Genomic DNA, 24083 nt, shown 5'->3' on the forward strand with positions numbered 1-24083 from the left:
TGTTAGTGAGTGCATGTCAAATGTTATCTTTCACAATCAAAATCTCCAATTTGCCTCCACATAGCCTCTCAACTATGTGTGCAAGCACTAAATACAATGTAAAGCGCTTTCAGATTGTTGTGTGATGGTATCTGCATTAACGACATTTTTGGATTATAAAAACACTGCTGCCCCTGTCAAGACAGGCAGCAGTCTACAGTGTGGCAGGTGGACTGGAGATGACATACAGTATGGGTTGGGGTAAAGAAGGAATAAAAGAAGTGGAGTATAGCAGGAATTAGACTTTATACGTAGGGTCTGTGTGATGTAAATCATCAGTGTGTACGTGTAGACTCTGAGCGGACATTCATGTGCCCCCAATTTGTTGTGACCGCATGGCTGCACAGTCATTACACTGTGGGAAACTCGTCCTCCAAGCGGACTCTAGAAAGTAGTATAAACAGAACTACTACACGGCTGTGTATGCATCCATTTGGGAGTATATTTGAGCTTTAAGTAAAACAGTGGGTCAAGTATGGAGCCCTGCGTATGGCCAGAGGACTGTGAGGGAAGGTGGAAGGGACACGAGAAAGCAAGAAGACAATAAAGGAGGTTTTGTTGATGTTTGACACATTTAACACGGGCAATGAAAAATCAGGTTGATGACTGTCCTCAGAAGCATGCAGCTCGCCAAATGTTTATGGCCCGAGCCGGCTGCATAAACCTGTTAAGGACTATTACCTTCCAGTTCTGATATTATCTTAAGATCTCAATCACCAAGATGAAATACAGCAAATTTAATGTGGAGGGTAGTCAGCTCTGTCATTGGAAGCATTCTCTAACAAGGGACAGCGTGCTAACTGAAGGGTAGAGTGCAATATCATAATGCAAATTCAACAGTCTAAGGTTACAAGCATGGGTGGTGGGGAGTGAGGAGGTACAGTATCTTTACAAGCAGTCGACACAGGAAAGAATCGAGCTGAGCAAAAGGAGGCATTATGAGGGCTCCCAGGATGTTCAGGCATTAGCGCCTGAGAGGCTGTGACAACCAAACCCAAGTCTAAACAGCTAAATAACTGTAACACGTTGGTAGAAATCATCTACTAAATTAGCATTTGAAATTTTAAATGCTTCTTCTGCATCATATCAAGTGGCTGTCGACTCCATTCAAACTAGATTAAATGATAATCTACAGTTAGTTACACACATTACTGTAAAAGCAAGAATTAACACACTTTGTCCAGCAGATGGCAGCACTGTTTTTGCTGTTAGAGAAGAAGCATTATATATATAGGAGATAGGAGGCCGCATTAGATTGTGAAGTTATTGTGCTCATCCCCATACAAACCTCTTTCAGGTGGAACTGAATGAGGACTCCTTGGATCTAGACAGAGGTTGTCACAGCCCAGGCTTACATGACCGGGACTACAGCCCTGCAACCTTGATTTCAGTACGTCAGTCTGCCTTTAACTTTAAAAGGGTCGGATGCAGAAAGAGGTTTTTTTTTTCCTTGAGACACCAGTACCTGCTCATCACGAAGAGCCTGCGAGCGCTTGATCTTGCTCTGCCGGTAGTACTCCATGATCATCATGGCAGCGTAAATTTTCCCCACTGTCAGGTCTGTAGCTGCTGAGAGAATGACAAGTTACCCTGCGAGATTAGACCTTTTGGAATGGACCCTGAGCGCGAGGAATGGCAGAAAGGGGTGAGGCATGCACACAAACATTGAAACACACTTGGGACACTCACACACATATGAACACTTAGCAAATAGTCTTTTCACAGACGGATTGATTATTTTTTTTTAAACTGTATTTTACTTAATTACTTACTTATATACCGTTATATTTATATCGCATTAATATTTGTCACAGGTAAAATCTTGAAATCAAAGCATCTCACAAACAAATTCAGCCGCTCCTCTGCAATCGTGTGATCGCAATAATCAACACAAATTTAACCAAGTCATTAAATAATAACACAAAATACATGGAATAAAATCTGTAATATCTGACTGCACTTTGATTGCAAATGTAATGTTAAATACATAATACATTTCAGCTCCTAGTTATTTTGATAGCAAATCTCATGCACTTCACAATCTAAAGCAACTACTGTATTATGCAACTAGTGCATAAGCACCTGTGCATGTGTTCTCAGTTTATTAACACTCAGAATATACAGTATTTTTTTTTTTTTTTTTTAAATCAAGCACAGCCAGCCATCTAGTGTATGCAGCTGACAGCCCCTGAAGTGAAAAGACGTCTATAGAGGATTGATCTATAGTGAGGCACCCTCTGATCTCAGGCACAGAGAGGTGGAGAAGTGTTGGGGTCTGTGACTGGTGGTGGGTCTATTCTGGTTTGAGTTTTGTGTGTGTGTGTGTGTGTGTGTAGTTGTTTTGCATCTACTACGTGGCCTGTGCCTTGTCAGAGCCTCTATTTGTTTTTTCTTCATGTTCATGTAACTATGTCTTCATATATTTGATGTATGTGGATGTGTGGAGTAAGGTGCCAACTGTATCAGAGGGTGCAGCAGTGAGAGAGACTGGCTGAGAGAAGCGGTCCTTCAGGTGGCGTGAAGAGAAACAATGTTGGAGCACTGGGCGGCACAGGGTGGCTGCATCCAAGCCACATTGCTGCGCCTGCACCCACACTCTGCAACTTACACTTGTGCGGTGTAACCAGCAAATCCAGAGTCTTCTGTGAGAGATTGGGCCAGATTGCCATCATCTCTTTCCTCAGCTCCGCGTCCATCTGGTGCTTGTCAACACCACCTAGGCAGATTCAACAAACACACGCATGCACAGCCATACAGATACACACGCACATATAGAGATGCATGTCCAAGAACATGGACACGCAAAAATTCAGACACACCAAAGTGCACACGCAGAAATGTGCATAAGAAAGGGTTTACTCATACACACAAGTGGACACAAACCATTCACACCCATTCAGATTGATACAAAAAGGTATAATAGAGGACATACAAACATGAAAACAAGGACAAACAGAAGAAAAGTCATGTTATTAGAAGGGTCAGGATAATAGCTGGGATCAAATCATAACTGCACGAAAAACTGTACACAGGCAATTGAGTTTTTAAGCTGAAGTGACAAAACCTCGATTCCACAGGATCTCAACCTTCAGCTTCACACGCTACACACAGGATCTACTTCCATAGAGAGCACACTGTACTTAAGCAACAGTAGGAGAAGCATCAGGGAGAGCTGAAGGTTTCTGGGTTCAGCACAGTAATAGCAGACAGCACTGCACTAAGGGGGAAATGAGAAAAAGGAGAAGAAAATATGTGAAAATCGGATCAAAGGAGGTAAGAGAGATTCCAAACCTTCCGCACCCTTGGCGATCTTGATGTCCAGTGCCGTGCGGATTAAGGCCATGAGAGTGGAGTTGAAGTGGACTGTGTTGTCATCAGCCACAGGCAGATCCATACGGAGCAGTCTCTGTGGGAGGGCCAATCAGGACGAGCAGTGAGATAACTGGGAAGTAAGTGCGGTGGCATGTATGTGGAACCTCCAGGTGGCGGGGGTGGGGTTGGGGGGGTTTGAATTGGTAGGAAGGGGAGGGGGAGCGAGGAAAAAGGGAGGGGTTTGGGTAAAAGAGGTTGAAGGAGCTGTGCATAACATTTGTAGCAGGCTCTGACCCTGTCCATCTGAGCTACAATGTCGACAGTGTGAAATCAGGCATACTTGATTTTCAGATGTAAAATTAATTTCTAAGGATTAACATATTTTAACCTGTTATGTGATATGAAAGAACCTGTGAGTGCAAAGGCATTAAATGAAGACACTTTTTCAGATTTGTCCCTCAACTTAACTATTAATTTATTTTATAATGCTAAAGTTATTTATTGTAACACAGTATTGTAACTTGCATCTTATATTGTATATTGATTTATCTATTGTTTGTTACATCGAAAAGACCTCACAGGTTGGTTAAACTGGCAGTCTTGAGCCTTCAATAAACAAACACAGGCTGAGGAGCAGCCACTGTTATCCAGAGCTCCCACTAGGGGTTTGGAGGTTCACAGTGAAAACAACATAGACCAGATGATAAACCAATAAACCAAAAACAACCAAGGGACCAATCTAAGGAAGGGGAACACTTTGGTTTTCATTTATTGGTTTGATCCTTTATAGGTCTTGTTGGTTTATAATTGAAACAGACAGTTAACACACACACACACACACACACCAACTCACAGATGACAGTGTGACGTTCATGTGTGTTTGGTGACAGAAGACGGCGACAACCCAGACATGCAGCATATCATGCCCCCCCCCCCCCCCACATCCTGATTAAATGCCTCTCCATTCATCAAAACTTTTTTTTTTTAATTCCCACAAACCCTTCTTGCACATCCCACCCCCATGCGGCATGCAATGCACACGCAATATGCCTCACAGGACAAGCAGCTGCGCAGCCTTACACAGAAAGCATCCTCTGTTGGCGACATTAAAATGAGTTTGTTGAGTTGTCTTAATGTGGCTGTTATTGGGCAGAATAAGAAAATCTATAGACAATGGGGCTAGGCTGAAATGATAGAGCGACTAGCTCTATCGCTAATTATCTGATGTCTAATGTGTGACAAATGGGCACAGACTTAGAGGGGTTAATAGGTGAGAGAGAGCAGCATTCTGTGGAAAAAGAAAAAAGAAGAAAAAAAATGGCAACCATGGAAGTGTTGTTTTGGTGCTAAGATGCTACATGATTATTCAGGTGAACATAATCCAGGTATATGTAGGAAACGATGAGGTGGAAAAAATTTATTTATATTTTAATATTACTTCTGCCAGAATATAGATATAATGAGAGTTGAAAGGGAAAGCTTAAGGAAAAGAGATGATAGAGAAATATGAATCCATATGTTAACTGGTCTTGAGCTGGACCATGAAAAGAAAAGAACGGACCAAAAGTAGACAAACAAAAGACAAACGATGCAAAGGAAAAATAGAAAAGTAACATCACCACACTTAGTTGGCTGTGGCTGTAAGAAAGCGGTCCTGCCTGAAGGCTCTGCTGTCTCTCGTCCAGACAGACAAGATCAAAGGTTAAAAGCAGTGGAGCTAGGTGGTTCATTGTTCTGTGGACTGGTTGGAAGGTCAAAGGTCAGGATTTCTTTCATTGGCAATGGAGCTTAGGGAAAGTGGTAGGGGAGGTAAGGGATAAACACAGAGATGGCGACCTTCTGGGAAAAACTGTCCCAGTAATAATTATCAAGGGGCAGATTAAGATGTCAGGGAGGATTTGCCAAAACCATGAATGTGAAGCATGTCAGGTTGTTCGGCAGGAGGACTGAGCGTCCATCTTTTAGTTCAGGGAGGAGGCTTTTAGGAAAAAATGTTTGAGGGTAAAACCCAAAAGAAGAGTAGAGAGTGAAGAGAGAAAGAGTAAATCAAAGAGTAGAATAAATAGAAAGAATAAAAACATGTTCACTCACTGAGAAAGAGAAAGAGGTAGAGGTATAATACCAGGGTCAAATAATACATTTAGTCAACATAGATTTTTTTTCTTATTAGTCTAATCAAGAGGAGATCAAAGATTTCTTTATAGGTCAAAACTAGGCTATGAAAATTAGTTTGGTATACCTTCCTTGACTGACAATCTATTTGACACATTACAAAATGCACTCATATTTGAGCTCCATCCATGTGGAACTGTAAATGGTTTACATTATCAGTATCATTTGACCCCAGGTCTGCCATAGAAGGAGGAGGGAGGGTTGGTTAAAGCAATGGTTAGCGATGGAGTGATCTCCTGTGCCTACAGGCTGTTTGGCCGGCTGCCCCCTGAGGCTCACAGTGATCTGCCAATGGTATTTCATGAGAAGGTAAATTTGTTGTTATCATTCTGTATATTTCTATTCTGATAACAATTTGTGTAAGATTAATTGTGTCTGTGCCGATTATACGACAGACAAGGGGTTTGTGCATGGGGTTGTTGGTGGTGGTGGTGGTTATCAGTCATGCAGAAGGCAGGTGAGGGAGTGTGTATGTGTGGGGAGGGGAGCAATATGCAGAGATGAGGGGGGCTGGAAACAGAATAGAACTGCATTGACGACAGAACCAAAGGACAAAGAGAAGATTGGACTTGCAGATAGGAAAGGCTGCTTGGGGGCTTGGAGCTGCTACATGAAGGGTAACGGAAAAAGAACTGCTTCTGTATGGCAACCAAAGGCTCTCTGAGGAAAACACATCACTGACACAAGCCCTTCTGCTCTCTCTACCATTAGAAATAACAGATAATATCTATGTGAGGATTGATATTACATAATTCTGTTGTGTGTTTGTGTGCATGTGTGCGTGTGTATGCGTATGTGTTTGCCCCATCCACAGGACGGAACGAGTCAGAGGACGTAAGTCTAGCGGACCTTCCAAGCCCTGCTGCACACGCATGTTTCTGTGTAAGAGTGTGTGTGTGTGTGTGTTTAGCAGTGTATATGTGTCAAATGTTTGCCTAATTAAGGAATATCTTTAATGTTTTTTTTTATACTTGGATGTTTAAGTAATTGCAATCGTGTATACACCTACAACCATCACTTTACTAGAAGAATAAAATGGCATTATTGATTATAATGTGCGTGCCTTTTGCATGTTTGTGTTATTGAGCTTGTGTGTCCATCATACACGGCGCAAACGAGCTGAGAAGGTCACTCTCTTCGTCCCCTCCTGTGGATACACACCCGCCTAAACCCCTTCACCCTAATTGTCTTGCTACCTCCACCCGCCAATCCCACACCACCACACAACGCCACAACACCGACCAGCCCACCCCCACTTTCCACGAAAAGAAACAAAGAACCAAAGAAACGACGACACTAAAGTTTACATCACGTTGAGCGCTTAAATCCCTGGCCCCTCCCCTCCTTGCCCCCCCTCCAACCCCACCCCCGCCCACCCACAGGAGACTCGGTTGAAGATGGGGTCCTTTCTGACCTTGTAGGCCACCCGTGCCGGACACCTCTTCCCGAGGCCTAGTGGAGGACACATGTGCCTCAGCATGTCATACATTTCCCTGCAACTGATCCTGCCACTGCAACATCAGCCAGTGCCACCACCCCGTTAACAAAAGCACAAAAAAAGGGGAGAGATGGAGAGGGGGAGGAAGTGGGAGAAAAAAGATGCAGTGGGAGAGAGATTGATTAGAGGATGGAGTTGAAAAGAGAGAGGAGGATTGTCAGAGATCGAGAGAGAAAAGGGGGAGAAAGAAAGAAAAAAACACCAAAAGAAAGTAAAAGAACAAAACAACAGTAAGACAAGGTTATTGGGCTTATTTGGAGAGACTGTGGCTGTGTGGCTTCTCTATGAGCTACAGTACTCTCTAACAGTCATGTCAAAAAAGAGAGGGAGTAAATGACACAGGGAAGGGAGACAACAGGAGGAAGATTAGGATTGGAATTTGCGAAGTAAATGTTCCTTAGTAGAATCAGAAGACAATTCTGAGCAAGCAGGACAAATGTATAGATATATATATATATATATATAAACTGTATATGTATGTGGTCGTGTGTGTTTGCACAAGAGCAGGGCAGAGCTTGCCAGCAGGCACCAAGCTGCTCCTGCTCGGACGAGGAGAGAGGGGAGGAAGAGGAAGGGGTGTCAATGCAGTTTCTGTCTTTCCCCCAACCCCCAAAAACCAAGAACAATGCAACACTACAGTGGGCAACCGTAGCTTGCTACATTATAGCCATGGCTCCACAGCAAGCAAAAGAAAAGAATATTCAGAAAAGGAAAAAACAAAAAAAAAAGATTTTACAATGTGGTAAAACTTCTTAATGTGGATTGGGTTTTTTTCCCCCATTTCACTTAGTGCACTTCACATGCTTCTCTGGGTGTCTGCATTGTCCCGCACATTCTCTGAGCAGTTCAGAATGCAAGTCGATAATGGTGGAAAAGAATTTGTAAAATTGAAATGAAGAAGAAAAAAAATATATAAAGCGGCATTCACTCCATTCCTGGATGCTGTGGCTAGCAAGTGTGGTTGAGAGATTTTGTTTGAATGGAAGTCAAACCTTGCAGGCCACCCTATGGGGGCATTTCTTGCCTAAGCCGAGAGGCGGGTCGATAACTCGTAATAAACTGTACATGTCCTTATAATGAATGCGCCCGCTGCAAGAAGAATACAGGGGAGTTAAGAAACACACGCATACACACAGGAAAACACACACACACACACACACACACACACACACACACACACACACACACAGATCCAGAAAGAAGAGAGAACATTGGGAGGAAGAGCACAAGTTGACAAGTACACAGTATCTGAAAATACTTTACAATATGTTTACAGTATGTGACAGACACATCTACACCTGAATGCACCTACATACACACTCACTGAATGCCTCCTTTTTCTTTCTCTTACTCCTTGTTCTTAGCTCAACAGCCCTTTCCTTCCTCTCTCCAGTCCAACCCCTGGCTGGATGTGTGTAATTAAGGAATTGAGTAGAAAAGCATCTGCTTGGTAAACAGTTAAATGCTTAATAGCTGCTTGTGGTGCGCCGATCCCCTCCCTCTTAAATATGTGTTTAATGTCAACCATGTGTCTTTGTTCCCTGTCTTCCGCTTCCTGTGCAGTGGGTTCCAAGTCCTACTCAGTGAGGTGTGGTTGAAAATGTTAGTTTCAGGAGAGGGAATTTACTCACAATATTCAGCAACGGTAACTGGAGCAGCAATAACTTTGTTGAATATTATGAAAAATGATAACATTTCATAACCTCTAATCAACTATTTAAATCGCTCTTTCATTTTTCCATTCACCATTTTCGCCCATATTTCAATCTTTTATCTAGCTTTCCTGTAAATTTTATCATGCCTTCTATTCTCTTATTTCTCTTTCATTTCCTTTCCTACTTTCCCTGTTTAGAGCACTCTAAGTATAAGTGCAGTCTACAGGACAGCAAGAGGGCAACACACAGGCACTGGAATACAGATACATGAAACGTAGCATGTCTACATTTAGACTACAGAGTTGGACAAGGCAGCTTTCTTTGGATAGTAGACGTTGCCACATTAAGTTTTTTTTTATCAGTATGCAGATTCCAGGAGAGGGAAAAGGGCTAGGAAGGGGTGGGAGGTATTTCAGGGCAGTCTGCAAAAAGAGGAGGAACAGGAGGGAGGTTGTACGGTGTGAGAGAGATAACCAGATGCCTGATGAGGTTATACTCAGATCCGTTACAGCCCCCTTGCAGCTCTTTCGCTATTAACCGGTTGGCACTTGTGGTTTGTATTTTTTCTACATCATTTGACTGTTTTACACAATAAAAAACACAGTTACTGTATTGTTAAGAAGTTACTGATTCCATTGCATGAATATACATGTCTTAAGTAATGTCTTTGTGGTTTTATGTGCACTACTGGTGCAAACACAACCAGAAATGTGATATGTTTATGGCTATAACTTTTTCATATAAGTCACATCACGTCAGTGTCAAAGCCTGCCCAATTAGCGTTATGTGCTAGTATGTGCATGTGCACCTGAGTGCGTGCACGTTACCACTCACCAGGCAGCAGGATCATACTCGGCCCATATCCTGACATACTCATCCAGGTGATGAGGTCCCAGTATGGATGAATCTCTAGTCAAGTATTCAAAGTTGTCCATGATGACGGCTACAAACAGATTCAGCATCTACACACATACACACATGAAAATAAACACACATACACATAGGTATAAAAGCTAAACCTCTGATCTGACAAACAACTGTGTTTTAATGAAACTGCATGTTAAGTTTAAGCTCAGTTTTTTCCCAAGCTATAGCTAAGAACTGCAAAACAATCTGAGAAACCAAAAAAGCAGCGAAAGAAGTTAAAGACAAAATGAATGAGGTCTTGGGATTTGGAATACCTTGCTAGAAGATGGCAAATTGAAATAACAAGCTGCAGATGAGCATGTTGGATTATGTAGTATGTACTCACCAAGAATGAACAGAAGAAGATGAAGGAGACGAAGTAGAGGTAGGCAAACTGGCTGCCACACTCTGGGTCTGTATTCCCTGACAGGGGGTCGCACTCCTTACCCCCCAGACATGCCAGCATGATCTCATGCCAAGCCTCTCCAGTTGCACTCCTAAAACACACAAAAGCTTTGCTCAATTTTTGACGAATATCGAGTCTGCTAAAACTGTAACAGGTTAGAATATTTTCAATTTACATATAAAGCAAACACTGTACATATAGATAGATTCTCCACACACACACACACACACACACACACACACACACACACACACACACACACGTTCATAAGCACCTGAAGAGAAGCATGAGAGCCTGTATGAAGGTCCTGAAGTTGTTGTGCTGGGTGATGGCACTCTCTCCGTCTTCTTCAATAGCAATATTCCCAAACAGCTGTTAAATACAATCGCATTGTTAACACTGAATACCAGGCTACAGTTGCTCATCAGTGACCTTTCTGGCCTTCCTTGCCACTAAAGCAGGGCCTGAGATTTTCACACTTTACTGCACACATGCCGCAGTCACCACTTCTATAAACATCCTCCTCCTCCTCCACCACCTGTTATGCACCAGATCCTTATGAATATTATCATCATCCTCATTCTCCTTCTCTACCTCCACCTCCTCCTCCACATCATTGTTCTATCAAAAATATTTAATCTATCCCAAAAGCACTATAGCAATTTTTATGATTGAGGCTCTCACCCACCTGCATCCCAATGATGGCATAAATGAAGAACAGCATGGCAATGAGGAGGCAGACATAAGGCAGTGCCTGAGGAGAGACACAATAATCGTTTGGTATTAGGTTGGACACATATGAATGCACGGAGCATGCTATATGACAATGCATCTAGGCATTGTCTATGTATATAAACACAATATTGGATAGGTTTTTTGTAAAACCGGCAAATATGAATGCATATGATTTTGGTGTGTGTGCTATGCTGTATAATTGGGTGTAAACCTTGAAGGACTGAACGAAGGTCCAGAGCAAGATACGGATGGTTTCTCCCTGCCTCAGCAGCTTGATGAGACGAGCTGCCCTGAACAGCCTCAGGAAACTTAGGTTGATGAAATTATTCTACAGTATAGCCACAACAACGTAGAGAAAGGGAGACAGAAAGAGAAAGAGAAACAAAGAGAGAGAGAGAGAAAGGGAGGAGGAGGTGTAGAAAGGGTTAGGATTGAAAGTTGAAGAGGGGGAAGTGAAGAGCAGGCGAAAGGAAAGGTAGAAAGAAGGATTTGGGGTTGGAATAAAAGGAAAGAGTAGTTAGTTTTAGTGCAAAGCGTGCAAACATCTTTCCTTAGACAGAACAGAAAAAAAATTAGAGAAAAAACAGTCAAACTCAAACTGAAGGAGATTCAAACTTAATACAAAAAAAAGAATCAGGAGCCAAACAAGTCAAAGCAAACCAAACTCAAATCAGCAAGGCTCCAACAAGCTTTCCATATCCATTAAGTTAGACAAAACCAAACCAAACAACACAGGGGAAAGGAAATCATCCAAATCTAACTAGTTTCATCCAATTGGGTTACAAAGTAGTAAATGTGGTAGGAATGGTGAATAGTTAAAGTGCAGGGATGTCAGGACGTTTCCTTGGAAAGACAACCAAATGCACTAATTCTCTCAAGGCAAAATATGCAATATTTTAATATGAAGCAAGCCCACAGCATGCAGATGTGCACTAATACAAGGCAAACAAGCAAAGCTAATGGCAGCTGATGCACCATCCAATAGGATTGGCTGCCAAAGTCATGTGACATTCTGTAGTGACGTCACAGCCAAAAAAGAGCAAGAGGTGGTTGAAGGACCAACTAAGGTCATTATATCGTCAAATCTTCAAGTTCATATATGTTTTGTCTGTGGCAATATAAATTAATTTTGAATAGAAAGCTCATTCATATTTATTTGTTTTATTTTCAAAAATTACACATTATTCTTATCAATTTAATGTGAAATTGGTAATACAGAGTTCTTCAACCACGTACCACAGTAAAGAACAAAAGACTGCAGCCTAAGTGCAACTGAAGTGAGACTAAGTGCTCAAAAGGGACTGGCAGCAGGCACATGCAGGATCCATCCACAATATAGCATGTATTACATTGCTCTGTTTGTGTGTGTGTGTGTGTGTGTGTGTGTGTGTGTGTGTGTGTGTGTGTGTGTGTGTGTGTGTGTTGTGAAAATAAAGGGTTCCTGCCAAAGACATGCAAGGGGCAGCATGCATCACTTGTTCTCTCTGCCAGGGGCAAAGCTTTTGATTTACCCTGTTGTTACTGGAAACACTCTCCCAGTCACTGTCATATGTGTGGGTGTGTGTCTGTGTATGTGCACACTGAACAATGAACGGCTAATCTCAATGGATAGATGTAGCTATCTATTCCAGTATTACATAATCCTATCCTTTACAAACCGAACACTAGTTCTCAGTAAAGGATGTACAGTATAGGTAGGATTTATGGCTGTATGAAATGGACAGTGGCTGGTAGAGAGGTTAGTAAACTTGGCAACAAAAGATTTTTTTTTTTTTTAAACAAATTTAGAACTCAGTTGAGGGTTTTGGGTTGTGGGGAGTCAAGCAAAACATGCACATTGCAGTTAAAAACAGATGCAGTAAAATAAGATCTCCAAAAAATTACAAACCATCTACATGTGGATGTTGCAGACATATGGTTTATAGCGGCAAATTTTTGGATTTTTGGTTGGTTTGTAGAACAACCAGAGATATTGACCAAGCCGGTTGTCATGGGTGGACACAGAGGATTCATAGTGCATTTTGATTGGACGAAATCGCAGGAAGTAGTAGGTGTTGGGGGGAGAAGGGGGTGGGGCGAAGTAGATTACAGTAGATCGTCGTTAAGTTTGTGGACGATTTAAAGAAAGCATGTAAAAAGATAAAAACAAGAAGGAAATCGACAGTCAATACAGAGACAAGTTAGTACAGCAGCAGGTATCTGTCTGCACATTTTGTACACTCATATATTAGGGATACCAAGGATCAAGACATCAGGGGATTTTTCGAAAAATATATATAGATTTTAAATAAATAAACATTACTGCATACCAATATGAAGACCAACCAATCAGTGAAATATTTACAATAATCTGACTGGAGCATTCATGTAAATCTTGAGAGAGCTTGAATCATTGGTATCCCTTGCCCTTCTGAACTTCTTTGGATCAAAGCTATCCAAGAAGTTGATACATCTCTTAAATACAGTGTATGTATTCTATTCCTACCAGGTCTACCTGTAATTCTGCAGGGGTTAGACACTTTAAGGCAACTCTTTTAGTATGTTCAGACTGAACACGAAGCCAATTTTCACCTTTCGTTATTCTCGCAGGTTATTTGCTCCAAACAGCCAATGTACTAATTGTTGCAACGTTAGTTTTAAGCTATCAAGCGTGTGTCTCATTTTCCTTCTCATTTATACATTTGTAAAGTAGATTTATAAAGCCTCAGGTATGCAATCTAAAAATCGCTTCATGTTCTGTCTGAAAACACCTTTAGAATAATTTCTAAATAAAATAATTTTTTCCAAGATGACACTGCCCCCATATATGCTCTTAAACACACACACTTGCGCACATATCAATAGTTTCATTGCCCTATGCTACCTTACCACCCCTTGTTTTTTGACTGGTTCTTACTTTGTGTTTCAATTTGCTTTCAGGTGACAATCATTAGCATAACACTCTAAATGCCCTAAGGATGTTTGTAAGTGATGATGGGTGTCACTACATTAAAAAAAACATAATCCCACCAAGCCATGTAACTGTGTGACTTGTCACGTTGTTGCTTAGCTAGCTAACCAAACTACCTGCCCATCTTACTATAACTGGTTCAATGCAATTTAATGTGCTGTGTAGAAATAATGTAACCCTGGACACAGAGTCTAGTTAATCAGACCGATCACTTTTAGCTATGATGTTAAAGAATGGACCCACATGTTTTCTTTTTCAGATATTCCTTTAAGTACAGTTGATTTAATTATTGACACAGTCAGATGTCTAATTGACCTTCAAGACTTCAGCTGTAGTTACTTAAGGATGTCTGATGCAACTGCAAAGTCTCTATTGGCCACCTGAGATGCAATCTGATAATTTGATTGGCTACTAAGTTGCTTGCAGAAGCTGTGCACTGGCTGACTACAGAGCGTCAGCATACTTCCTGCCTTGCTGTCGGTGGCTCAGTGCTGGCAAGCTGGAGTCTGGTCTCTCCACGTTCCACCAACTGGGACAATTATATAAGACTTCCAAGAGATGTTCATGCATGACTGAGCACTGCGAGACTCGACAGTGGCCTCTAACTCATGCTCTCCCCTAACTCCTTGTCTTGTCTACTGTATGTCTTTTAGGCTATGTGACAGATGTACAAGCCCATAGACACATGCTGAAGCTTACCTAGCAAATAGTCATACTTCCTCAACAAACACTGCAAATACAATATCATGTCTTTCTGTTGACAGTTTTGACTCCTCAGTGCAGATCTTTTAAACATACACATCTACAGTCTGCTACTTACCCCAAGCTCTGTAACCAGGATATCAGTGATGCTGCCCAGAACTGTCACACAGTCAAAAATATTCCAGGCATCTTTGAAATAATTCTGTAAACAAAAGAAGAAAAGAGACAGAAGAGAGAGGTGGAACAAAGGGATAGAGAAGATGGAGGGAGTATGAGGTAGAAATAAGAAATGTGTGAGGGTGATGAGGTAACATGTGAGGAGAATGAGACAGAACAAAGTAGAACATTGATGTGGTAGGGAGAGACAGAAAAAAACAAAAAACAGGTAAAATATTGGCAGAGAAATGGGTGGTGTAAGGAGGTGGAGCATAGACAGACCACATTAAAATAATAAGGAAAATGCAGAATTTAAGTAATATGAAAAGTACAAAATGCAGAAAGAGAATGGGAGGTAAAGAGTGAGACAACGAGAGGAAGAAAGAGCAGGACAGAAAGAGAAAGAGAACAAGAAAGCGGAAAAGAAAATACATGTCAGTGTCCGACAGGAACAAGAAAGAAATTAGATAAGACAAATGGACCATCAGTGACGGCATGTTGGACGGATGCCATCAGACAAGCCAGGGACAACTTGTACTGCATCAGAACATTACAGCAGCCAGAAAACATCACATACTGTATATCGCTGCACATCATAAACCAAACCCACAGAAAGTCATGTTCAATTCCTGCTGGTTTCTCATAAAAAGGCTATCACATCCCTCTCTTATGTGTCATTAATTAACTCCAGCCATACATCTGTGCAAACACATTTCTCGGCAATATACATGATTACGGACGTTTTAATTTTCACTTCAAAAGCAGAGCGACTTGAACAAGAGGGACAGAGAGATCGAGGTCTGCTTCGTTTTTGCTCTCCTACACACTGCCTGCAGCCAAACTGTGCATTAGACAAGTGGAAGGAAAGAAAGAGCGCAAGGGAGGCGGCTATTAAAATAAACCACCTTGACAAACACACACAGACGTCTGTCTCCGAGGCCTGGTGTTGTTTGTGTGCGATTGTCCATGTTCAGTGTGTGTTTGAGTGCACTTTCCCAGACTCAAATCCTATCCTGCTTAATCTACACCCCCCTCTGTAATCTCTGCTTCCCTCTTTTACCGCCTATCTGTCATTCACTCTTGTTCTTCTAATTACTGTATTACCATCGCTGCTCTGTCCTGTATCTCCTCCCAACATTCATCCCTAAACTATCTCTTCTATCCGTTTTTTTCTCTTGTCCGCCTCCCTTCCATTCCTCTGCAGCTCCGATGACTGCACACTTTACTGCTGACTTAAGGCAGTTTCCCATTTCTTTGCATCTTTTTACCTATAACAGCTCATTATTTCACCACAATAATGCATGTCAGACAATGTGTCCCAGTGTAAGAAAATGATGGACGGTGCTGCTGTGAAGACATGCTCCATGACATGACACAGAGTGGCATTTAATTTGTCAAATCCATTGTGTTATACAACTTAGCCTCCTTTATTGTCTTGGTTATCAGGCGTGCAGGCATATTGAGTTTTACAGTCTTTACCAAGAATTGCTTCATGTAGATTTAAGTACTTTTTCTTAAGACTATTATAATCCCCCCAAAAACAGGCAGGGTACAGGTATCTACACTGAATTTTAGGTGTTGTTGAATATTTTTCTTGTTAAGCCTTTGTGCTGAGTAAATCTCAGGCTTTAGCTCTGCATTTTGCCTGTCAGAGGATATCTTTATTGTCTCAACTGTTATACACTGCATGCTAGCCCTTAAAAATATATGTTGATACAGTGATACCATGTAATATTGACTGATTTTCAACACTTTCTACAATGATACAGCAGAGCAGTACAGCCTTACCACACACAAACCCACACAAACATATACTCACCAGAACTCCAAAGGCGATGATCTTGAGTACACACTCCATGGAGAAGAGGGAGGTAAACACTATGTTCAGGTTGGCTAACACAGCTTCATAGGTGCCAGAAGCTCCGTCATACTATGAACAAACACACACACACACACACACAGGCAGCGTAGACATTCATACCAACAAACCAGTGTACGAATGGATTTCCATACACATAGATAAGTGTGTATTAATGTAGACACACATACAGGCACAAACACACACACACACACACACACACACACACACACACACACACACACATACACATACACCGCCAGGGACAGAAAGTAGGGGTAGTATGAAGACATATAAAGTGACAGACAGTTCAGCTCACCCAATGGAGAGTCAGACACATTCATTAAAAGGCTTTATCGGAGGAAATAGTGTACAAGGCAAAATCTGAATAAGTTAAACCAAATGAGTGTTTATATTTTGTAACTGAGGGGGAGACAGCAAGAGATACAAAGAGTGAAAGATGTAAACCTCGGCAGTTAGTAGTTAATGCTGTTTTGTTGATGTGTGTTTATGTAACTGTCTGCACTGTCTGTAGCATGTAGACTTTTACCTTCATCATCAGCACAACCGTGTTGAGCGCGATCATTGCCATTATAGTATACTCAAATGGCGGCGACACCACAAACTCCCACATTCGGTATTGGAAGCTCAGCTTGTTCTGAGGCATGTGTCGTGTCAGGGGCCTGGCGTTGATGGCAAAGTCTATACAAGCTCTCTGCAAAAAAACAAACCTAGTTAGTTACAGCGTTCCTTCATCCTGCCTTCTGGTCACCAGCCCAAGACTTTTTATCTCCACCCTCCTTCACTCCCTTAATCCTTCTTCACCTCGTTCTTTTCTAAACTATAGTCCTCCATCATCTTGTCCCCTTGCTCCTGGAAGGTGATGATGATCAGAGCTACGAAGATGTTGACGAAGAAGAAGGGGAAGACCACGAAGTACACCACGTAAAAGATGGACATCTCCATCCGGTACCCCGGGCTCGGGCCCTGGTTCTCATAAGTCGCATCCACTGAATGCTTCAGCACCCTGCAGAGGAAGAGGGCGAACGGGTAGGGTTATAGGTTGTCAGAAAGCATGTGTGCTGCATGTGACTGTGCATGTACATGTGTACTCACTGCGGCCACCCCTCTCCGGTAGACACGGTGAAGAGGGTGAGGAGGGCCCAAGCCACGTTGTCGTAGTGGAAATCGTACTTCTTCCACTCCCGCTTCTGCGCCTTCACTTCGTTATCGCGTTCATACACCAGATATTCGCCCCTGAAATACAACATATCACATTATCAGCACAACACATAAATATTTTTCTGAGTCGTTTCTAAGTCGATACTCATATTCAATATTAAGAAGGTGACCAGAACAGTTGGGAAATGTTCTAACCTGCAGTCGCGCTCAAACTCTTTGGATTCATCAGTGCAGTAAAAGAAACGTCCCTTGAAGAGCTGCACAGCCACCACAGCAAAGATGAACATGAAGAGTAAGTAGACAATCAGGATGTTGAGGACATTCTTCAGTGAGTTCACCACACAGTCAAACACAGCCTGAGGATCGAGAAAGAGAACACCGGAGGAAGAGTACTTGGTTATTGTATGAAATAAATACATTGGATTGAAACTATTTGTGTAGTTTGATCTTGAATTGTGGTATCAAATGCAATTTGTACTGCTGACTGGTAGCAGACCAGACACTTTAAAATGTCTAAGATACAGTATCTATGTTATTTTCAGTGTAAATTGATATAAATGCAATGAATAAAAACTGATGGTAAACCTTTGATTAGATTAGACCCCATGCTTCCAGAAAAGTAAGGGTAACTCTAATCTGAGGTCAAACTATTTCAATGTAAACATACCTTAAGTTTAGGAAGACGTTTAATAGTCTTCAGAGGTCGTAACACTCTCAGTACCCTCAGAGACTTGATTGTGCTGATGTCTTTTCCTTTACTGCTCCCCCTGTACGTGTACACACATGCACGCCGACATACAGAAACAGATACACACATACACACACGTGTAAACACAAACACACACACACACACACACACACACACACACACACACACACACACACACACACACACACACACAAATAAAAAAAGTCAGCAGGTTCAGGTGGACATGATAGGCTTAGTCTTCTCGAATCCAAAATGGCAGTGGGCAGCCATTCCTTGATGGTATTTGTGTCCGAGTTAACTCAAAATGAGTAACTGCGTCTGGATTAAATACATAGCAACACATGCAGCATTGCTATCATATTACGCTTTAGCCTTATTTCTAAGTGTGAGGTTAGCATTGTAGCTACATGCTAGAGTTAGGTGGTATTTTACAACTACAGGACATGCTACGGGAATAACTGATGTCATTCCTGTCAGTATGCTATCTAGTAGCTACACTTGTGTAATACTTTGCAATGTATTTCAATGCTTTAAAAGGTCAGCTAAAGCCTTGGCTTGCACATGCCCAGCTAATGGTGAAATATTTTCATGCTGCATTGAAACCTTGCTTTCCATGCTGCAATATTCCTTCTTTTAGCAGCAGTTTGAGAAAGGGAGAACTCTATTCTACACAGAGGCATTTGCAGAGAGAGTTTAGTCGTGGTCTCAGTGAGACATAACTCCATATTTTTTTTAGCAGCTGACTATATGAATCCTTATTAGACTTCTAACTTACAGTGAAATGCTCTCCTGTTAACATAATGACGGCTTAGAAATGCTCCACATTGTAAAGTTAAAGATAGATAAAAGTAACTCTTTAAACGTTGAAACATAAGTCACAATTTGGTAGTGTCACAATGTGTATAAAGCTTAAATGAAAAGCCAAACTCTCTCTTTTGATGACTCAACCAGCTAATTTCTATAAACTCTAAACTACGACTAGGGTAAGCTGGTTTCACAGCATTGTTCGAACAGCATGGAATCTTGTCTTGTAGGCCATTTTGGCAAAGACACAGATATTTTAGCGAGCATTTCTTGATTGAAATGCTGAGCCAAACCTCTTTTTTCTGTCACTTTGGTTTTCTAGGTACATGTGTGAGGAAGAAGGGAAAAAACTTTTGTTTCAGTCAGTCTGAACACTCTTCACAAAGCTAAAAATTTTATTTAAGAAATAAGTGAGCCTGCCAGTTAACAAGCAGACTAGGTACTTTAGTACCAAACTTCAGTAAATATCTAATGAGATTCTAAAGAAACATTACAGGAGTTAACTTATGCAAAAGGGGTTACTTTGTAAAATCACTGAATGAAGACTGTAGTTTTCAACATCATGTCCGGATTTTTCTGAATTTCTCACATATCCGGTATGAAGATTAGGGTGAAGAGATTAAGGTCAAAGGTCACTCACAGTGATCCTTAGGGAAAAGGCAACTGTGTGTGCAGCTGCCTGTGTCTTACAGCTGTTATACCAGATGGTAGACTTCTGGTGGTTCTGTGTGTGTAGACTTTGCGTGTGCACACATGTGTATTAGTGTGTGTATGTGCGTGAAACACTCTACAGCATTGCTTTTTTATTTTTGTTACACTTGTGTGTATGGTTGAAAGTTTCCCCAAAGATACCTTATGCGGACTTATGGAGATTTAGGTTCACATTTACTGTACTAAATATTTTCTGTGATTAACCTGCAATTAGGACAAAATATTGACTGTTATGTGGGTGATTCACTGGAAAACCTGAACTTGAGGTTTAGTTGTGTTTGAGTCAGAGCTGTTCCATGGTGAACAATGGAAAAAGGGGAAGAACAGACAAGTACAGAAGTCAGCTGTGATGAGGGATGGATGAAAAGGACAGAGGTGTGTGATCAGAAGAACAGGCGCCGAGAGTGCAGAAGGAGAAAATGAGGAGGAACAAGAGAGAGAACTTTACCCGCCGCCGCTGTTGGTGGTCCAAACGGAGAGATGAGAAAGGGGTGAGAGACAGCGAGACAAAGGGAGAAATAGACAAAAAGACAAAGGGTGGGAGAAAGAAACAGAATGGGACATAGAGAAAGGCGGTATTTCGAGGGAAAACATCCATATGAGAGATAAAGAGAGATAAAGAGAGAAAAAGAGAACACAAAGCCTACTTTTTTTATCAGATCAACCCTCCCATCCATATTGCTAAATCTAACACACACATGCACATAAACACACACTCAAGATCTAGACTGAAAGCGGGAACCAAAGTACTTCATCTCTGACATTTAAGTTTTTAATTTATTTATAATTTAATTACATCATACTCTAATTCCACCAAAATCTTCCAAATCCAACTTTTTAAATCTGTAAATTAGCACTAGATGAACTGTGAGCTTAAAACCTCATGAGTTACACTGTACATCAGTGCTTAACTCACTATTAATGAGGATCAACGTGCCCACATATGAACTAATTTAAAAACGCCTACTGGAACAAACATAGCCTGGTGAAAATAAAATCTCAAAATGTAAAGATATCCCTCTAAGCTAACCCAACTCCAGCTGATATCATGCAAGTGTCTCTGCGTCGGCAGCCTGTCTGGGCGAAAAATCTGAGGCCGGCTGCAGAAATGTGCAAGACGGCGGGAAAAGTGGTCCAAGACACCAGCAGCCCTCAGACCAGACTAATTGGATTAAAGGAGCGATAAACATCTCCAATGAGACTGCTGAGCCTTTCTGGAGTGCTGTTTGATTTCCACCAATTGAATTAACGTGCTATCTAGATGTGAGCGAGTCTGTTCTGACTGGTTCGGATCTCCCCATCAGCCATTAGTGTCGTTAACCCCTATCGTAGCTAAATCAGACGTAATTGGTTCAACTGGCTTAATTGATTGTTATGTGAGTTTGTCTTTATGTTAACATACAGTTTGTACCAGACATGCCTGTATAATTACGGGTTTCTCTCTCTGGTACTCATTTATTACTCATATTAACTGTTTAGCTGCTGTGCCGTTTTTGTATGCTCTTTGATTCTTTTAAATTTGTGATTACGTTTCATTATGCTTGCTTTCATTATTCATTTTGCCCAGCAATTTTAACAGCGTACATCTATTTATTAGTTCATTGTTAACATTTCCCTGGTAAGTGTAGACTTAGTCATAGAGAGAGGAAATAGAGACACATATAAAATTGACTCACATATAAATATGTAACACAAAGAGGTTAGAGGACACAAAGTTGAAGACAGCAGCACACAGATACATAGATATATAAACACAAACAGAAACACAGACAGGTCTATGTGTACCACATACACAACTAGAAATTACAGGGAGGAGTGTTAGTGGAAAAACGCACAAATAAAAATGATTCAGAGAAAAAGACGGGGCAAAAGCCAGTCTTATAGATGGGGCACCACCACTAGAACCCTGGAGCACCTGCCAAGTTCATATATAGACAAGCAATTTATCATCTTTATGCTGGCCTGCAATCAGTCCCATTGTACCACTGTGCAAAGCAGTAGTAGGTATAAAATCATTTATATTTGCTTTGTACTTTTTAAAATAATTTGTGTCCTCCTCAAGACCGTACTATATTGCTGACATTTCGCCTCAGCCAAAGACACATCCAAATGTCACAGGTTTGCTTGTTTGTTAAAGCACCAAATCTTCATTGAAAGTGTGTACTCAAAGTCCCACAGATAAACTACAAAACTTATACAATGTGAGATCATATTGAAACAGGACTCAGAACAGGTCCCTTAGAAAAAATGTTTTTTATATTCTTCATTGATGCTACAAAATTCATCAATGGAGAACTCCACCAAGGAAGTGGCAGAGATACTAATTCATCTTCTGAAAATAATCTTAATTTACCATTGTACAACAAGACTTCCTCAAAAATGTACAACATGAGCTTCAAGTTAATGATTCTGCTGGCCACAAACTACAGTGTAGAAGCAGGTAACCATTGTTTTTTTCCCCCTAAATACATGGTGGGGAGATTGTAAGAATCCATAGTAACACTGTAATGAGAAGGGTTAGAATGAGGCTAAAAGCTTTTTCTCAACTTCATAAGTTGGTGGGATCTTTTCTTTCTCCTGTATATGAAATAACTCCATTGTGTGAACATTTTTGAGACCAGAAGGACGAGGAGAACGGAAAGGTAGGAAGAAGGGGAGATAATTATAAGAGACGGACGGCCATTTTGCTCATGTCTTGTTCGGCTATAATGAACAACTTTAGGCTTTACTGCAATTCAGCTTCCACAGATTTAAGGTAGTTTAAAAGCAGAGTGATCAGGTAAAAACTCCACACCGACAGAAAAACTGTTTAAAGGAGCACTGAAGAGACAAAGTTAGAGGATACCATGCTGGGAAAACATAAAGCAAATGGGTTTTCTTTGGTTTACACAACTTATGACTTAAAGTCATAAAGACTTAAGGCGGTACCTAGTGTAGTTTATCAAATACATTATGTAACACGTATTAAATTATTCATGTCACTTAGCCATTTCAATTTTAATATACATGGATATGGAGAACTTGGATGCATGGATGCAGTGTACACCATCCTCATCCTCCTGAGTCTATGAACAGAGTGTCAGATTCTTTTCAGTTCATTACCACTGAAACTTGAATACATAGTTGGATTAATGAAAGCGGTCATGTGGCCTCTAGTATGTCGAATTTCAGAAATTTGTGGTAATTTCACATTCTTCCAAGTCAGATCTATTACTCAAGGAAATATCCTCACCAGTTACACCTGCACAAGCTAATACAATCCAAAAACAACACCCTATCAATGAACCCTCTTTTGTGAATGTCTTACTTAAAGGATCAGTGTGAAGGATTTAGTGGCATCTAGTGGTGAAGTTGCAGATTGCAACCATTTGAATACAGCTCAGCCTTCCAAGCATGTAAGAGAAACTACAGTGGCTGCAAAACCTAGGACCTAAGGCCCAATCTCAAGCCAATGATTCTTAACGATTCTTATCTTTTTAGGTGATTATACACTAATGAAAACATCTATGAATATTATATTCCATATCAACCAATAGATCCTCCTAAATGTTACACACTGGACCGTTAGGTGGTGATAAGGCTAGGATGTCCAACTTTTATTCAGGCTTCAGAATGCCAATGAATGTTGACATTTATAGCAAGCTAAAGTCGTGCTAAGCTCATACCATGGCAGATTTGCTTTGAGGGAAATTACAAACGGTCACTTACTTGGGCAGTGAAAATGTGGCAGGACCAACATAAGTAGTAAATCCTTTTCTGATAGAAAAAAACAATATCCAATGGCCAGAGTATCTTGGTCTCCATGTGAGGAAGCGTCTTGTTTCTGCCAGATCAACTATCTTAACCCCCACCTTTCCCCAGGCAGGAGTAACCCATATACAAGAGCACAAAAACTAAACATTTGCATGTATGCACAGGCATGGTTGTTTCCTGAAATACAGATGGGATTTTTAAAGTCATGAAACACAGCGTCACCATTATAAACGTATTCCACTGAATGTCTTCAAACTATAGAACGATCATATTATATTTAATGTTTAATGCAGTCCTGAAGGTCTGCTTCGCTTTACATTTTCCCCAACCATGCAAAAGCATTACAGCAAATCCTAAAAACTCACAATTCATGCTTTGTACCCAGCATAGTGTTCATAAACTAAGCCTTAACTTAACCCGGTTATGCAAATGTAACTGTATTTCATCCTCACAGTCATGCAGATTAAGTAGGGTTTAAAGTACCTGCTTTGCCGTGGAGGAGGGTGTGGAGATTTTTAGGAGCCAGCTCAACATG

The 24083-nt window shown here is 41.1% G+C and overlaps 1 protein-coding gene across 14 annotated transcripts in view; it reads right to left on the reverse strand.

Moving 5' to 3' along the window:
• Positions 1-24083, reverse strand: part of cacna1aa (calcium channel, voltage-dependent, P/Q type, alpha 1A subunit, a) — an 82069-nt gene that overhangs the window by 13570 nt on the left and 44416 nt on the right. For 9 of the 14 annotated variants that reach the window (XM_051386749.1, XM_051386746.1, XM_051386745.1 and 6 more), the window contains 16 exons: positions 18239-18338; positions 17767-17927; positions 17506-17646; positions 17215-17416; positions 16940-17104; positions 16351-16461; positions 14494-14577; positions 10935-11051; positions 10677-10742; positions 10263-10360; positions 9929-10079; positions 9511-9638; positions 8014-8110; positions 3331-3445; positions 2648-2755; positions 1505-1608 (listed from right to left, as the gene is read on the reverse strand). In XM_051386749.1, coding sequence (XP_051242709.1) covers positions 1505-1608; positions 2648-2755; positions 3331-3445; positions 8014-8110; positions 9511-9638; positions 9929-10079; positions 10263-10360; positions 10677-10742; positions 10935-11051; positions 14494-14577; positions 16351-16461; positions 16940-17104; positions 17215-17416; positions 17506-17646; positions 17767-17927; positions 18239-18338 — 1948 coding nt within the window. Of the gene's footprint in view, positions 1-1504; positions 1609-2647; positions 2756-3330; positions 3446-6937; positions 7035-8013; positions 8111-9510; positions 9639-9928; positions 10080-10262; positions 10361-10676; positions 10743-10934; positions 11052-14493; positions 14578-16350; positions 16462-16939; positions 17105-17214; positions 17417-17505; positions 17647-17766; positions 17928-18238; positions 18339-24083 lie in introns of all 14 variants that reach the window. The other 5 variants (XM_051386751.1, XM_051386739.1, XM_051386744.1 and 2 more) reach the window with 3 other exon arrangements.

Source organism: Dicentrarchus labrax, unplaced genomic scaffold (assembly GCF_905237075.1).
Source record: "Dicentrarchus labrax unplaced genomic scaffold, dlabrax2021, whole genome shotgun sequence".
In the NCBI taxonomy this organism is placed as follows: domain Eukaryota; kingdom Metazoa; phylum Chordata; class Actinopteri; family Moronidae; genus Dicentrarchus; species Dicentrarchus labrax.